The sequence below is a fragment of the Myotis nattereri genome, assembly GCF_964212035.1.
Source record: "Myotis nattereri genome assembly, chromosome: 5".
In the NCBI taxonomy this organism is placed as follows: Eukaryota; Metazoa; Chordata; class Mammalia; order Chiroptera; family Vespertilionidae; genus Myotis; species Myotis nattereri.
This window is the reverse complement of record NC_138080.1, coordinates 4,754,484-4,770,120: the sequence shown is the minus strand read 5'-3', so window position 1 is coordinate 4,770,120 and position 15,637 is coordinate 4,754,484. Positions and strand designations below refer to the sequence as shown.

The 15,637-nt window shown below is 59.9% G+C and overlaps 1 protein-coding gene across 4 annotated transcripts; it reads right to left on the bottom strand.

Moving 5' to 3' along the window:
- Positions 1-2,991: 2,991 nt before the first annotated feature.
- On the bottom strand, positions 2,992-14,579 carry LOC308520429 (BOLA class I histocompatibility antigen, alpha chain BL3-7-like). 4 transcript variants are annotated; one of them, XM_081092974.1, is made up of 8 exons: positions 14,322-14,579; positions 10,518-10,625; positions 8,068-8,328; positions 6,841-7,116; positions 4,518-4,793; positions 4,294-4,407; positions 4,000-4,032; positions 2,992-3,731 (listed from the first exon to the last, which is right to left on the bottom strand). In XM_081092974.1, the coding sequence occupies exons 2-8, from the start codon at positions 10,564-10,566 to the stop codon at positions 3,712-3,714; spliced, it is 1,029 nt and encodes a 342-aa protein (XP_080949100.1). In that variant the 5' UTR covers positions 10,567-10,625; positions 14,322-14,579; the 3' UTR covers positions 2,992-3,711. The 4 variants fall into 4 exon arrangements, with proteins under 4 accessions (XP_080949100.1, XP_080949101.1, XP_080949099.1 ...); XM_081092975.1 differs by lacking the exon at positions 14,322-14,579 and adding an exon at positions 12,687-13,009; XM_081092973.1 differs by having other exon boundaries at positions 3,018-3,731; positions 3,943-4,032.
- Between the last annotated feature and the right edge of the window lie 1,058 nt (positions 14,580-15,637).

Sequence of the window (15,637 nt, the reverse complement as noted above, 5' to 3'; positions counted from 1 at the left end):
CTGGAGACTATAGCAGAAATGCTGGGCCCAGTCTGTGTGGCTCAGTGGTTGAGCATCAACCTATGTACCAGGAGATCATGGTTCCATTCCCCACCAGGGTACATGCCCAGGTTTCGGGCTCAATCCCCAGTAGGGGGCGTGCAGGAGGCAACCCATCATTGGTCATTGATGTTTCCATCTCTCCCTCCCTCTTCCTTTCTGAAATCAATAAAAATATATTAAAAGAAAAAAAGAAATGCTGGAGTACACCCCCAGGTCTCTCCTTGCCAGATACCTCCCCAGAGCAGGCCAGCCTGACACATACCGCCAATCTCAGTAGCGCATAAACTTGGGGAGCTCAGAAGGGGTGTAGTCTGACCATCATGGACTTTAGGGAGACCTCAGCTCTGCCTGTGCCTGACTCATTGATCTCAATGGGCTTTCTCTTCAGTCACCTGCCTAGCTGTTGAAGATGCTCATCTCTGGATCGGGATGGGGGCTGGATGGAGCTCCAGGAAGCCAGGACAGTTCCTCCTGCCTCCTCTCCCCTGGTGCAGAGCAGGGAAGAGCAGGGAGGCCGCGTGCTGAAGAACCACTGGAGAGCCCCTAGAAGCCAGCTCAGGGCCTCCCCTCCTCAGTCCCATCGGACTCGGGGTCAGGCAGGGGCCAAGCTACCCACCTTGGCGCCTGCAGGTCACCCCTCCGTCCCCACCCCCAGCCACTGCTAGGGGAAAAGGGATTTCAGCACAGCCTCACTCCCTTAACTCAGCCCAGCGGTAAGGAGACAGCTCTGGCTCCCTGGTCACTGCAAGGAAGCCTGGAGGGGCCTGAGTGAGTGAGGGTCACCTTTGTCGTGAGCCCTGGCAGGCTGGCTCCCTCCTCCCGCTGTTGGCCTTGAGGTGAGGCTGTGTGTCTCCATTCTGATCTACTGTTCCATTATGGGGCAGTTCAGGGGCAAGGAGAGGCTAAAAGATACCCGTGAGACAGCCTGTGCCCCCTGTTCTGCTTCCACCCTGGTCTGTGAGCTTCTCCCAGAAGTTAGAAGTGAAAAAAGATGAGCACAGGGAAGGGGCCTTCCTGCCAGCGTCGTCGCTGACCCCGAGGGCAGCCCCTGGCCACCTGGGCGGGCCCTGCGTTAGTCACCGGGGCGCCCTGCAGACCTGCGTGGGCGCTTGGAGACCTCAGAGCAGAGATGTTCAGAGGGGCTTCCCCGGGGCGACTTGGATTCTGGAGGGTGACCTCAGGCGGGCAGGCTTGGCCGGACAGTGAGGGTGAATGGGGGGAGTGCGGGTGCACTGAAGGTGGCTTGTGGGAAAGCCTTGCCATTTGCTGGGTAGGAATTCTAATACTCTTCATTGAATACCCACAATTCATGATTATTCACGAATGAATTCATCAATTCAGCAATAATCCCAAAGCATGACTCCAGCGGGGCCACATGAGCAGCCAGAGACGTCTGCTCTGACTGTGGGAGCCTGAACCAAGTCCAGGATTGGAACCAGACTCCAGGGTGGCGCGCGGGTCAGATCTGTGCCAGTGGTGTGGTTTGAGGGATAGGTGATCAGGGTGGACAGAGGACTAGAAGTCTGACTCGGCAATTCATTCAGGGGTAGATGCCCTGCCCTGTGGGAGCAGGGGCCGGTCATCAGGGGGAGAGCCCGTGGTTCTGAGCTGAGGGGCCGGTCATCAGGGGGAGAGCCCGTGGTTCTGAGCCGAGGGAAGCTGGTCAGGGCCCAGGACACAAAGCCAGTTTCCCCCCTGGGTGGGGGCTGCTTTCCCTGGGGCCTGCGATTTCAGGGAAGAGCCCTGCTCAGCTGCTGTTCTGCTCCTGCCAGGTTTGCAGGCCCCTTTTCTGCTCCAAGGGGGCCAGGGTCTTCCTCCTTTGCCCTCCTGCCTGTTGGCATCACCCAGGGGAACACTCAGGGCTAAGATGAGCCGCCTCTGTTTGCCCTTTCCCTTCACAAGGTTCTCTCCTGGCCGGGGTGACCGAGGGGTGACCGAGGGGTGACTAAGTGTCCAGCTGGGCTCAGAGCCCTCATCTTTGTTAGGGAACACGGACCAGCCATTGCTATTCAGGTCAACAAAAATGAAAGTGATTGTGATGCCTGGTCAGGTGGGACCACCATGCTTTCTGGGCCTGTGCATCCCTCTGTGGAATGGGACTCGGGGCCCTGGGTTTACTTCCTACCCAGCGGTAGGGTGCTGGTTGAGTCATGGTCCATGGCCTGTTTTGCAGGCGCACCAGACTGAGCTCAGTGTGTGCCAGGGTGCGGCGGGAGGTACCAGGTGCTCGGAGGAGCTCGCAGCCTGGGCAGGAAGGGCTCACACGACCTCAGTGGAGGGAGGCAGCATGACGGAGCGTGTGGGGAGTGAGTGTGTCCACTGATCAGGGGCTAGTACAGGATCCTTTTAGTTCCATCTTATGGCTCTACTAGAGGCCCAGTGCATGAAATTTGTGCACTTGGAGGGGGTCCCTGACCCCGGCTTGTGCCCTCTGACAGTCTGGGAGCCTTTGGGGGATGTCCGACTGATGGCTTAGGCCCGCTCCCTGCGGACATTCTTAGCGCAGCGGCGGTGGCTTCTGGCTGAGTGGCGCTCTTCTTATGGGAGCGCACTGGCCACCAGGAGGCAGCTCCTGCATTGAGCGTCTGCCCCCTGGTGGTCAGTGCATATCATAGCGACCTGTCATTCTGCTGTTTGGTCGATTTGCATATTAGCCTTTTATTATATAGGATTGGCAAGACCCTGTCAGAGAAATATGATTTTAAAAAGTTGAAGTGATGCCTACTTGCCAAGGACCTCGTCATCCATTTCCAGAGCAGACACCCCTGGAGGTCAGGATGACCTTGCTCCTGTTAGCAGGGAGCCTGCTAGGTTCTGTCTAGTGCAGGGGTGGGCAAACTTTTTGACTGGAGGGCCACAATGGGTTCTTAAACTGGACAGGAAGGCCGGAACAAAAGCGTGGATGGAGTGTTTGTGTGAACTAATATAAATTCAAAGTAAACATCATTACATAAAAGGGTACGGTCTTTTTTTTTCAATAGTTTTATTCATTTCAAAGGGACCGGATCCGGCCCGCGGGCCGTAGTTTGCCCACGGCTGGTCTAGTGTGTGAAGTTAGGGGTGGGGGCTGCTCCTGCAAGAGACGAAGGAAAGTGGAGGAAGACTCCCCGCAAGCCAGGGGCCAGTGTAGCAGGGTCCCCTCTGGATGAACAAGGAGTTCTGTGGAAAGTAACCTCACGGGGTGATCTGATCCTAAGTCCCTAACTGGGTGCTCATGGCGGGTGGGCACGCCCAGGCCTATACCTTCTGTAGTAAACGGTCTGTCTTTACCTTAAGCCAGCCCTGTCCATTGTTCTTGTGCATCTAGGTTAGCACACATCTGAGATGCCAGAACACCGCCCTCAGGAAAGCACATACTCTTGTTAGTTATCCTGTAATCCACTCCCCTCCACGCCATCTTCCTTAGCTCCTTCCTTAATGCTAATGCACAAAAGAAACCCAGTAACTGTCTCCAGAGCATTTGCGATCTTTCTTCCTGGCATGTCAGCAATTTGATTCAAATAAACTCATAAAAATTCTCTACAGGTTTGGGTGGTCTACATCAGATCACATCTGCCAGTCAGTGCAAGGCGCTTCCAGGCCCCCATCACCCCATAGAACAGCTTCTTGGTCTGCGAACTTCTGTCAGTAGAGGAGCTGAGCAAGCCTGTTCCCACTGGGCTCTGGGAATTATGGGGGTCCCTCTCCACCTGCAGGGAGGAAGGAGGAAGGTGACCCCAACCTGCTCCTGGATCCCACCAAACCAGGTGGTGACTCCCAGGAGTGCCCTTACCCCGCCCTCTCTGCCTGGCTTCAGAACTAGGAGGGGAGCCGAGGGAGCGAGGGAGCGGGCTGAGGCCAGGCTGCAGGAGAAATCCCGGTCCTAATGCCCAGACCCCATCTTTGGTTCTAAGGCACCACCGTCATGCTGGGAGCACCTGGGGCTTCCTCTCCAGAGCCCGCCCATCCCGCAGTCACCTGGGGCTTGTTGGTAGGATTCTGTGCTCCTGGCTGTGGGAAAAGACACAAAGCAAGAGGTGAGGTGAGTGGGGGCCCGGGTCTTCCTTCCTTCTCCCTCCCCCCTCTAGGCCCTTCCCAGCTCAGCAGTCTCCCCTGGCTGCTGGGGTCCTCCGGCCCTAGGACGGTGTGCGGCTGTGGGCAGGGGCAGGCTCACCACAAGGGAAAAGTTGCAGCTGAAGGGATGGAGCAGTGTATCCCCCTGTGAGACTGGGCCAGCCCGAGGGCCTCCCACCTTGATTCTACCCCACCTACCTCGAGGGCGAGTCCTGGTGAAGATCACAGTTCCAACCACCAGCACCAGCACCAGCACCAGGATAGGGATAGCGTAGGTAACCATGGCAATGACTTCTTGACGAGGGGGCGGTTCTGAGGTAGGTGGAGAAAAGGAGGCACCCCCAGGACCATGGGTCTATCCCTGAGGGCCCTGGGACCCTCCCTGCCCTCATGGCCCCCACCAGCCAAGCCCAGCTCCTCACCCCAAGCCACAGTGAGCGTGTGGTTCAGACCGGAGTGCTGCACGCGGCAGGTGTAGCCAGCCTCCTCCCCGGCCTGCACCCACACGGCAGCCCATGTCTGGTAGGCGCCGTCCCCGCTGGGGCGCGTCTCCATGTGCTCAGTCTCCAGGCTGAGCTCCTCCTCCCCCAGCCACCAGCTCAGTGAGATCTCCTGTGGGTAGAAGCCCCGGGCCCAGCACCTCAGCGCGGTGCCCCTGCCTTGGATCGTGTGCCTTGTCACCTGCACCGTGGGTGGCTCTGCAGAGAGAGGGGGAGGGAGGAAGGCTGGTGCGTGGCCACTCTGCCTGTCCCCTCTGCTTGGTCCCAGGCCCTCCAGCATCTTCCATGGTGGAGGGCAGGGAGGAGATGAGCACAGGGCTCTCTCCAGGGGTCACTCTACCCATGTTGGAGGCAGGGACAACCTTTTGTTAACCATTCCAGAGGGGCCCTGTCCTGGGACTTCCCATGGCGGGGCTGTGACTTCCTGCCCTCACCTCCAAGGGAGTCCTGGGTGGGGCCATCGGGTCCTTTATACATATTTTAAAACAGATCTTTATTGATTTCAGAGGAAAGGAGAGGGAGATAGAAACATCCATGATGAGAGAGAATCATTGGTCGGCTGCCTCCTGCACGCCCCCTGCTGGGGATCGAGCCTGCAACCCAGGCATGTGCCCTGACCCAGACCTCCTAGATCACAGGTCGGTGCTCAACCACTGAGCCGCATTGGCAGGGCTACTGGGGCCTATATTGACACCACCCGCTTCATGCCACAGAGACCCTAGGGATTTCTTAGAGAGTTTAAATGCTTCCCCGTGACCTCCTGCACACAGCAGGTGCCGAATAAGGTTGTTGAATGCCGCCCCTTCCCTCGCCTTAGAACAAGCATGGTGTGAGCATGGGCTCTGGAGCGGGGCAGCCTGGGTCCTGTCCACAGCCCTCTGCCCCGCAGGCCCTCATGGAGACCCATCGTTTCTTCCTCCCAGAGTTGTTCCGAACGACATAATCTAGGTGCACGGTTCATTTTGTGTGTCAGTATGACTGGCCATGGGCATTTGCTCAGGCAGTTTTCTGGGGCGCTGAGGGTGCTTCTGAGTGAGAGTCACACTTGACTCTGAGGACTCAGTAAAGCAGACGGCCCTCCCCAATGTGGTGGCCTCATCCGATGCCCTGAAGATCTGCACAGGACAGAGGCTGCCGCGAGGGGACCCCTGTCTGGCTGCTTGCGGCGGGGCACTGGTCTTTCCTGTCGTCACTCCCCGTGGGTCGAGCCTGTCCACATTTGGCCAGGACTGTGCCATCGGCTGCCCCAGTTCTCCAGCTTGTGGACTGCAGATCTTGAAACTGCTAAGCCTCCATGACCACATGAGTCAGTTCCTTATGTTACACCTCTTTCTCTTTATAGCTACAAACCTGCTGCTTCCGTTTCTGTGGGTAACTCGCCTCATCTCCCAGGAGAGGGAGGTAGAATCTGGTGCTGAAGGGGTTCAGCACCACTCATTTAACAGCACTGTGGTGCCGCAGGGACCCTATTACACTGATGAGGAAACTGGCACGTCCTGGAGCCGCTGCGGGTCTGGAGGCTGGGCTCAGTACCTGAGCTCTAAACCACGCGCTCTCTCTCACAGCCAGTCTTCTGCCGACCTCACTTATTCTAACCTTCCTTTGGGGACTGTCTTCTCCGTTACCTCAGCCTATTCGCGTCCCACCACTCAGTGAGCAGACATCCCTGGTGTGCTGAGCACTCGACCAGCCCCAGCCCCAGCAGCCTGCGGCCTCTACCCTCGCACCCCAAGCACCCCACTTCCTTAGTGTCCACCCCAGCCCTCTATCTCAGCCCTGAGGCCAGGGTCAGGGGTCTGGGAGGCACCAGGTCTGGGGAGCATGCTTAGCAAGGAGGGGCGAAGCGTCCCCAGCAGTCCTGCTGGTCCTGGGAGTGGTGACGGACGCTGTCCCCGGGGCCTGGGGTTGTTTCCCAAGGAGCAGAACCACAGGATGTTAAACCCCGAAAGGACTTTATGAGCCACCAAGTGTCATCCATTCTCTCTTCAGATGAAGAAAACGAGGCTGAGTTAGGGGCGTTATTCCCCACGAACACCCTTGGACAGGGGTTCCGGAACTCCTCCCCGTCCACCTCCCCTGGGGTGAGGGCCTGAGCCGGGTCCTCTCTGCTCTGGCGATTGGCCATCTTCCTGGGCCCCAGCGGATGTCCCCCCTACCCCCACCCCCCAGGCTGCTTTGTCAAGTGGGATAGTGCTGAAGAATGGGAGTGTGGGGGGCCCCTGCACCGCCTCAGGCTGGGCCTTACCTCTGCGGGTGAGGCTGGGGCCTCCCAGCTCCAGATACCTGCGCAGAGAGACGAGGCAGAGGCCTTCCAGGTAGGCCTTGTCATACTCGGCGTAGCAGCGCTCTGACTCCCACCAGCGCTTGGTCTGCACGGCCATGGGCTTGGCTGACACCCAGCTCAGCGTCTCCAGGTCCAGCGACAGGTGGTCCCGCCCATCAAAGCCAAACTGCCAGAAGCTGCTGGAGCGGCCGTCCTCCTGGATTTCACAGCCGAACATGCGCTGAGCGCTGTGCGTGCCTGGCATGCGGGCAGGAGGCCACGGTTAGTGCGGGGTAGTGGGCTGGGGCGGAGTCATTGTCCCGTCACCCACTCCCCTCCAGGTCATCTTCCTTAATGCTAAGGGGCCTCCTGCGTGCTGGGGGCAGGGCAGGCCCCGGGCGATTTGGATGAGCAGCTCGGGCTGAGAACACTGATGGGCCTTTCATGTGGGACGAACACTCAACACATGGATGTTTTCTGTGCTCGCGAGCAGGAAAGCAGGAAAGATTTGGCTCCTGATGGGTGTCAGATGCCCCTGCCTTTAGAGGGGGGAAATGTGAAAGCTGTGCCCCTGGCTGGTCACTGTCCCCCGGAGGGCTGGCCTTGCTTCTGGGGGCCCTGGGCGGAGCTCACCCTCCCAGCCTCGGTCCTTTACACCTGCCCTTGGGGCCTTCGTATCCTGTGGGAGTCCCGGCCCAGGCGGGAGGGCGCAGTAGGAAGGAGCCCACCCAGACGGGCACATCCCACAGCCCTGGCCGTGGGTGTGAGCTCACTGCTGCGGAGTGAGGAGGCCGAAGGTGGGAGAAATGCTCCCGTCCTTTGCTGACTTTGGGCGGATCAGGGGTCCTCCTCGGGGTCTCCTGCCCTGCGCTGTCTGCCCAGTTCAAGGTCATCTGGCCTCCCTTCCCTCCCTATGGTGCCTGGGGGTGGGTACGATTTGAAGCATTTGGGATGGGTGAGGCCGGGAAAGGCCGCCCAGCCTGCTGAGGTCTGGAACCCTAGCTAGCTGAGGGGGAGGCTCCCAGCTCCTGTGGGTGCTTCCTGCACTGGCCTGGGGGCCAGCTGCTGACATCACAGCTGATTCTGAAGGCCCTTGTGCCCCTGCTTGGCTGTGGGGGCAGGAGACGGGGAAGAGCCATGCCTCAGGGGCCTGCCCGCACCCTGTCCCCTAGTGGAAGGAGGGTGGCTGGGGCAGGGGGCCTGACGCACCGCCACTCTGGTTGTAGAAGCCCATCACCGTCCACATCTCCACCTGCTGCACCTCTGCCCAGGCCTTCTGCTTCTGGGTCTCCATCTCCCAGTAGTGGGCGTCCACGGGCGCTATCCATGGGGCCTGGGGCTCGGCCCTGCCCACACGACTGTCATACCGTATGAAGGGCTGGTCGTTCACGTAGCCCACAGCCAGAAACTGGGGGAGGCCGGGGCCTGGCTGCGACAGGGCCAGGTAGTGGTAGCGGAGGGAGTGCGTCCCTGTGGAAACACAGACTGTCTCAGGCTCACACAGTGCCAGGCGGACCAGGGGTCGGGTCAGAACCTACCCAGAGAATTCGCTATCTTGGGCAAGAGCAAGAACTGGCCATTTCAGCTACAAAAACAGGGCGTCTGAATGGTTTAAACAATCAAACACCGAGGCAGGGCTATGCCTGAGGCTTGTGACTTTCCTCCACACCGTTTTCAGCTCCTCTCTCGGGCTCTTGCTCATACCTTACATCATCTCCAGTAAGTGTGCGTATCCGGTTTCCAATCTCACAGTTAAAAAGATGGTGGTTTTTAGAAAGTTGTTTGTTTAGAAGCTTAACTTGCTTAACTTATGTGGAATTGTTCATTCCCCAGAGAAGCCGATAAAGGTTGACCATCCTTCTTGCCTTAGACCTGGGCTGCGGAGCTGGTGGCACCTGGACCCCGCTCCCCCCCCCCCCCCCCAGCAGACATTGCTAGTTGATCTCTTTAAGTCCAAATGCTGCCTCAGCTTGCTCCCTACCATGTCTCCTGAAGCACCAAGTGATCCATTCACCTTGGTGCTGGAGATGAGATCAGTTTGGCAGCCAGCCCCCATGTTACCGTTGTAACTAGCTAGCTGGTAATCGTCGGAAAGGAGCACGGGGAGGCCGGACATTACATGAATGCAGGATACGTAAGATAAATGAATACAGCGCACGACAGGCTGGACAGCATAAGTGCTACAGGGAAAAGAGTCAGGGCGTGTGAAATGGTAAGGGAGGGGTTTAAGTTTGGGGCAGAACGGTCAGGAGTGGCCTTCCCAAGGGGAATATTTGAGTGAAGACTCGATGGAGCCAGCCATGAAGAAACCTGGGAGAGAGCATTCCGGAGGAGGGAAAGCCAGTGCAAAGGTCCTGAGGCAAGAGGGTGTTCGAGGACTGTGTAATAACAGGGAAAGGAAACGGGTGACTCGGGGCGGAGGAGGGATGGAGAAGGGCTGAGTGCTGACTGCTCCGGTGTGGCCAGGGGTCTGGAATGGCCCGGATCCAGCTCACCTAGCCCCCCGCTCCATGGGAGTGCTGGCTCCTGGCCTTGGCTTCTGCTCCACCCTGGATTGCTTCACCCACAGCTTACTCCTGGCATTGGATGCCCAATCCCAGAGTAAGGGCCACAAGCTCATTATCATAGCTGCCTCCCAGGTTCCGCCTTGCACGTACCCAGTGAGGGAGGAGCCTGGCATCCCTCATGCCCTGAAAACCCCACCACTGTCTGCTCTACCTGCCGTTTGGCCCTGGGGGCCCAGCCTGCTCTCTGGGGCTTCACACACTGACTACACCCCTCTTTTGCCCAGGGAGACGGTCTGAGCTTGACTAGATCCCCACTTGCTCACCAGACCCAGGAGGGATCATCACTCCAGTGCAGAGTGTGGCAAAATAAGCTGAGGGAGCAATCACCAGGCCACTCCCTGGCTCTGGAGGTACCAGGTGCCACCCCTGCCGGCTGGGGTCAGTGCCAGGTGCTGTGGGGCCACAGCAGGAGGAAGCGAGGGCCCCATGACAGCTGTTTAGGGGAACCTGCTTCTGCTGTGACATGGCATAAAGGAAGTGGCCGCTGCCCATTGCTGCCTCAGGGCCTGTGTCAACAGCCCCCATGGTCCCTTCCTGGTCACTGGGCTGGCTGTGTGGCCAGCGGCTCAATGGGCAGTCCCGCACCCCGTAGGCAGTCTCTTCCTCTGACTGTGGGGAGCGAGATGCCTGGCCCCGTCCCTGTCCCCCGCGGAGACTTGGCCTCTGCCCACCTCTCCACCGGCCCTGGCACTCTAGCGGTGTGGCATGAGGGAGTCATGTCACCGCCCGGCCAGCCAGCTCTCCTCTGTCAGCGAGAACCTCCCCACTGGGCGCCCCCTGAGGCAGTGAAGGGCACGGCAGTGGCCGGAGGAAGGCCCCAGACTGCTTGCAGGGGAGAGGTGGCCTGGGAGGGAAAGAGCTGGGTGGGGAAGCTTCCTGAAAGGCCAGTCCTCTGAGGCCAGTCCCTGCCCCCAGGCACCCTGGGGAGGCTCTGGCCTCTGTGGCCCCCCAGCCCCCCCCCCCCGCCTCTGGCAGAGTCCCCCCTCCCTGAGCCAGACCCCCAGACTCTCAGACTGCGGAGGTACCCTCCTGCAGGCTGGGGGCTCCTGGCCTCCGCCACCCGGTCCCTCCAGCAGGCGGGCAGGGCCTTACCTCCAGGCCACGGCTTGTTTTCTAACTCCAGGCCGGCCAGTTCTGCCATCACGGCCTTCGCGAAGGGAGCCGGGCCATCGGCCACCACCGGCAGCGCCCAGGGACTCTCTGAAGGGGGGAATGAAAAGGGAAGCATGACTCTCCAGGCATAAACACCCCACACATGCTCGTGTCGGCTGGGAGAGAGGGTGTGGAATGGCAATGAGAGGCCCGTTGGCAGGGGAGAGGGGCGTGGGGGCCTGGCCTCGGAGTCACCAGAAACTTCTGCAGCGCGCGTGCAAAGCCAGCAAGGCGAGTCCCAGGTCTCAGTGCCAGGAGTGCTTCCTGGGTTCTGTAAGTATCGATCCATGGTGTTTTCACAGGCATTTCCTGTAAGGTAGGCCCTGACTGCTCCCACTTAGGAGGGAGGCCAGGGCTGGGCTGCCCCCACATCTGCCCAGCACCGCCCAGCAGCTCTGATAATCCTGCCATTGACGTGGATTTAGTTGTTCTGGGGCAGGGGGAACTGGACACTGCAGGTGTGCAAGCTCCCAGGTGACCCCCAAACTGCCAGGTGGCCAGCCCACACCTCCTGGCCGGCATGCTCAGCTCTGCCAGCCCTGACCTCCTTGCACTGGACAAGCATCTGCTGAGCACCTACCACAAGCCTGGCACTGAGTCAGGTGTGTGTGTGTGTGTGTGTGTGTGTGTGTGTGTGGGGGGGGTCCCGGGGGGGGGTGCGGGTGGGGACAGAGATGACCTGAGGCAGACATGGCCCCAAGGGAGATCAGGTCTAGCAGGAAGGGAGACAACTGAGCACTTAAAGCAGGTTCAGTCAGGCTAGTGGGAGCTGAGGAGTGTGGGGTGCAGGAGGGACCAGGTGCTGGTAACTCTGGGGCCAGGAGGCTGCTGGGTCAGGAGTTTTGTAGACTGAGCTCAGGGGACACCTCACCAGCCGTGAGTTTCCAGGCAGTGGGGTAGGTGAGCAGGGAAGAACATTCTAGGCTAGGGAGTCTTCAGGTGTTATCCCTGGCCCAGCTGCACCAGTGTCACCTGGGAACTTGTTAGAAATGCACGTTCTTAGGCCCCTGCCCGACTGAATTAGAAACTGGGGGTGGGGCCCAGCTTTCTGTAGTTCACAATCCCTCTGGGTGATTCTCAGGTGATTCTGAAGTTTGAAAACCACTGCTCTTGGCAAAAAGAACTAGCAGAGTATGAATGCCCGGAGGAAGAATGGTGTATCCAGGAAAACCCAGGCCAAGGGCAGACTGCAAATTTAAGAGATGAGTCTGGGAGCCTGTCTGCTGTGGCTCAGTGGTTTGGCATTGACCTATGAGCCAGGAGGTCACGGTTCGATTCCCAGTCAGGGCACATACTCGGGTTGCAGGCTCCATCCCCAGTAGGGGGCGTGCAGGAGGCAGCTGATTGAAGATTCTCATCATTGATGTTTCTCTCTCTCTCTCCCCCTTTCTCTCTCTCTGAAATCAATAAAAAAAAAAAAGAGAGAGAGATGAGTCTGGGGAGGAGAGAAAGGGCTAGACTGCCTCTCCATGCCTCAGTTTCTCCTTTAGAAAGCGGGGGATAATAGGACAGTGTGAGGGTACACTAAGTTAATATTGCCAAGTGCCTAGAACAGTGCCCGGTGTGAGGGGGTGCTGTTCAAAGCGTTTGTCAGATCGGCCCACGGGAAAGGCCAGTTGGTGCAGAGCCTAAGGCTGGAATCCAGGGGCAGGGCCTGGGCCAGAGAAAGGACGTGGCCGAGGTTGGCATGGAGGGGCCCCTGGATCCCGGGGCTGAGCTGAGCCTTCCATGGAGGGAAAGGCTGGGGAGGCAGAGTGAGAAGGGCCTGCAGAACCACCTGAGGGGCAGGGGGCAGGGCAGCCGGAGACCAGAGAAGTCTCAGGGGGCCTGTGACGTCCCCCGGGAGCATGCCTCACTGCCCACGCCGGCCTCTGAGGCCCCTGCGCTGGCCGGCCCCTCGCACTGTTCCCAGCTCAGCGCCAGCAGCACGCCCAGCTGGGTGCTCAGGCAGACACCCCAGAGCACCCCCTCATCCTGCTCCCACCTCCCAGCACTAACTCCAGTTTTGCCTTAGTAACCAGCTTTGAAACAATCTGTCTTAGTGATTCTGTCCCTAGTCGTCTTGTCCCACAGGCCACTGATTTCATTCTGCCTTCTAGCCTTTCTCACCTGGCCAGCACGCCCTCCTGCCTGAGGCAGCGCGAACTCCGGAGCCAGCCTTCTGGGTCCAAGTCCTAGCCAGCCAATTGACTGCCAACCTCGCGGAACCAGTTCATCTCGCAGAGCCTGTTTTCCTGTTTGCCCTGGAGATGGATATACCTGAATCTGCAGTGTGCTGGAGGCTCGGCTCCCTGCTGCACACTCACCTCTGTCCTGAGAGCCACCTCCCACTCCTCACCTCCTCCAGGGAGGGCCGGGCGGGCAGCCAGAACACTGTGAGGGGGGCTGCTGGAACCTCTGGCTTTGTCCCCTCCATGTGCCAGCTCTCTCCTACAGTTTGGCACACACCTGGGTTTATCCCTCCACTTCTCGCCTCCTTGCTTGGGGTCCTATCCCCCTGGGCCAGCCCCGACCCTCCCCCCACAAGGCTACAGGGCCTGTATGCACACACCATGACCATCGCTGCCCTGCACAACTGGGACCAGCCGTGGGCCCCTTATCACACCAGGGAGGGGCAGGAAGAGGCTCTTACGCTGGGTCCACAGATCCTGTGTGCACCTGAAAACGTGAGTCCCAGAGCCTCGGTTTGGAGGGAAGATATAGCCTGCTTGTTTTCACAGACTTCTAGCTGACAGCCTTCCCTCTCATGGTGGTCGGCGGCCACGGTGTGCGGGAGCGTTCCCTGGTAATCCCGTGTTTCCTTTTATGTGTTGAGAACATTCTGAGGCTCATCTAAGCCTTAGATCCTAAGGCGCAGAAACGGTTCCACCGCCCCAGGTCCCAGTGCTGCCACCTAGCGGCCCCCCTGGGCCTTATTTTAAGTCTGTAGATTGTAAATCGATGTTCTTGTAAGTGAAGCTCTTGGAACAGAGGCCGGCACACAGGACCGCAGCTGGCATGACGGCCACTGGCCCACACGTCCCGCCTGCGAATGGACGCTGGGCGGCGCCCGTGGCCTGCGGCGGGAATTCGGGGTGGGCGCGGCCGGCCAGCTCTGCGCACCCAACGAAACTGAGCAAGAGTGGAAATCCCGAGCCAGGTTGCTGGCTCCTTCCTCCTCACCCTCCACTCCCGCCGGGGCCACCCGATTGAGCCTCGCCAAGGGGCCAGGGAGACCCCTCCCGGGAGACACCCCCCCAGGGAGACCCCCTCCCGCCCGCGATGGACCGAGCCAGCGGGGAGTACCTGTCGGCTCGGGTCCCTGCCCGCACGGAGCTTGCCTAGGGGGGACCTGCCCGGGGAGCCGAGCGCCAGCGCCAGCGGGGACCCTCAGGAAGCTGTGGCCTCGGCGGGGTCCCGGACGGGCGGGGGGGGGGGCGGGGGTCACCGCCAATGTCTCGTGCCCCGCCAGTCCCCCGCGGTCCCCGCCCGCTGGCCGCTCACCCCGACCCGGGGGCCACAGTGGGAGGCGGCAAAACCGAAGACCTGCCTAGCCCAGTGCCCTTGGCTGTAAAGCAACCCCCAAACCCGTCCGCCCACGGGGCGCCTGGCCACCGGCTCGCCCGGACGTTCCGGACCCCCTGTCCCCCGCAGATTCCGGGCCAGCTCTCCAACCTGGAGGCGGCCTCCGCAGCCCCAGCCAGGGTCCCGTCGCCTCCTCCACGCCCACTGCACCCGGGTGGGGGTGACTGGGACCCCGCTCACCGGCCGCGCTCTCCCGCACCAGCTCCCACAGCAGCAGCAGCAGCAGCGGCGGCGCGCGCGCCGGGCTCCGGGGCCCCCGGGCCGCCAGCCTCGCGCGCTGCTCCAGGGCCGGCCCTGCCGACCGCCTTCGGCTGCGGGGCCGCTGGCCCTGCGTCAGCGCTCGGAGCCTTCGGACCGGACGCCTCCCTGGCGGGGTCTCCGGATGCAAAACGCTCAGCTTCTTCCGGGGGCGCTTAGGTGCTACCACCCACCCCGTCCGGCCCCGCCCCCGCCAGGCCCCGCCCCCGCCCCCGCTCCGGCCCGGCCCCGCCCCTCCCGGCCCCGCCCCTCCCGGCCCCGCCCCCGCCCCCGCTCCGGCCTGGCTCCAGTGGATGCTCTGCTGGTCCCCTCTGCTGGTCCTCTGAAAGAGAAAACCAAGAAAAATATGAAAGAAAACCAATCATGTTGGTAATTATAAAAATACTAGAGGCCTGGTGCATGAAATTCGGGCATGGGTAGGGTCCCTAGGCCTGGCGGGCGATCAGGGCCAATCAGGGCCTTCCGTCAGCGCATGTCATAGTGAGCCATTGAACTCCTGTCAAACTCCGAGGGGACAATTTGCATATCAGGCTTCTATGTATACAGAGATAGCGTATATGCTTCTTCCCCACCTCATGACACGGTATCCAGCGGTGGAGCCAACGACGTTACTGTCATTTGGGAAGTAGGGCAGGTGTCTGCCACAACTGTCATGTGGTTCGAAAACACCTGTGGTTTCTGTTGGGGACGAGGCCCGGGTCCTGCTCAGTTTACTGCGCTTTGCTACCTCCATTCATGTCGGGGGAATGGTGACATTACAGCCAGCGCTTAGTAAAACTCAAGGTTATTTTCCCATCCAGGCTCACAGTCCCGCTGAATTCTGACCAGGGAACTCCATGTTCAAGACAATAGTTTTCAGCTGGGCAATTTCTTTTACTTGAAAATTCACGGGGAGGTCCTGTCCCAAGTGCTTGATGGTGTTCCAGGGACATTGGCCAAACTCTCCCCCACCCCTAGCTCCATTCCCCCCGATCTCCAGCCCAGACATCCACTGGGATTCTCCCTCAGTGCTCCCCAAGGGGAGCTGAAGGCTAAATCCTTCTATAGGTTCACCTGAGACCTTAGGTCTTATGGGGGCATTTAATTCTCATCTTTCACAATCTCCATCTCAGGGGTCACCTGCCAATAACAGGCTCCCTGGCTAAGGTCTTCACTGCTCTGGCCTGAGGCCTTTGCAAGGAGGGGGAAGTATGGAAGGTGGCAAACAGGACACGTTTGTTCTGAGTGATGTCAGCTGG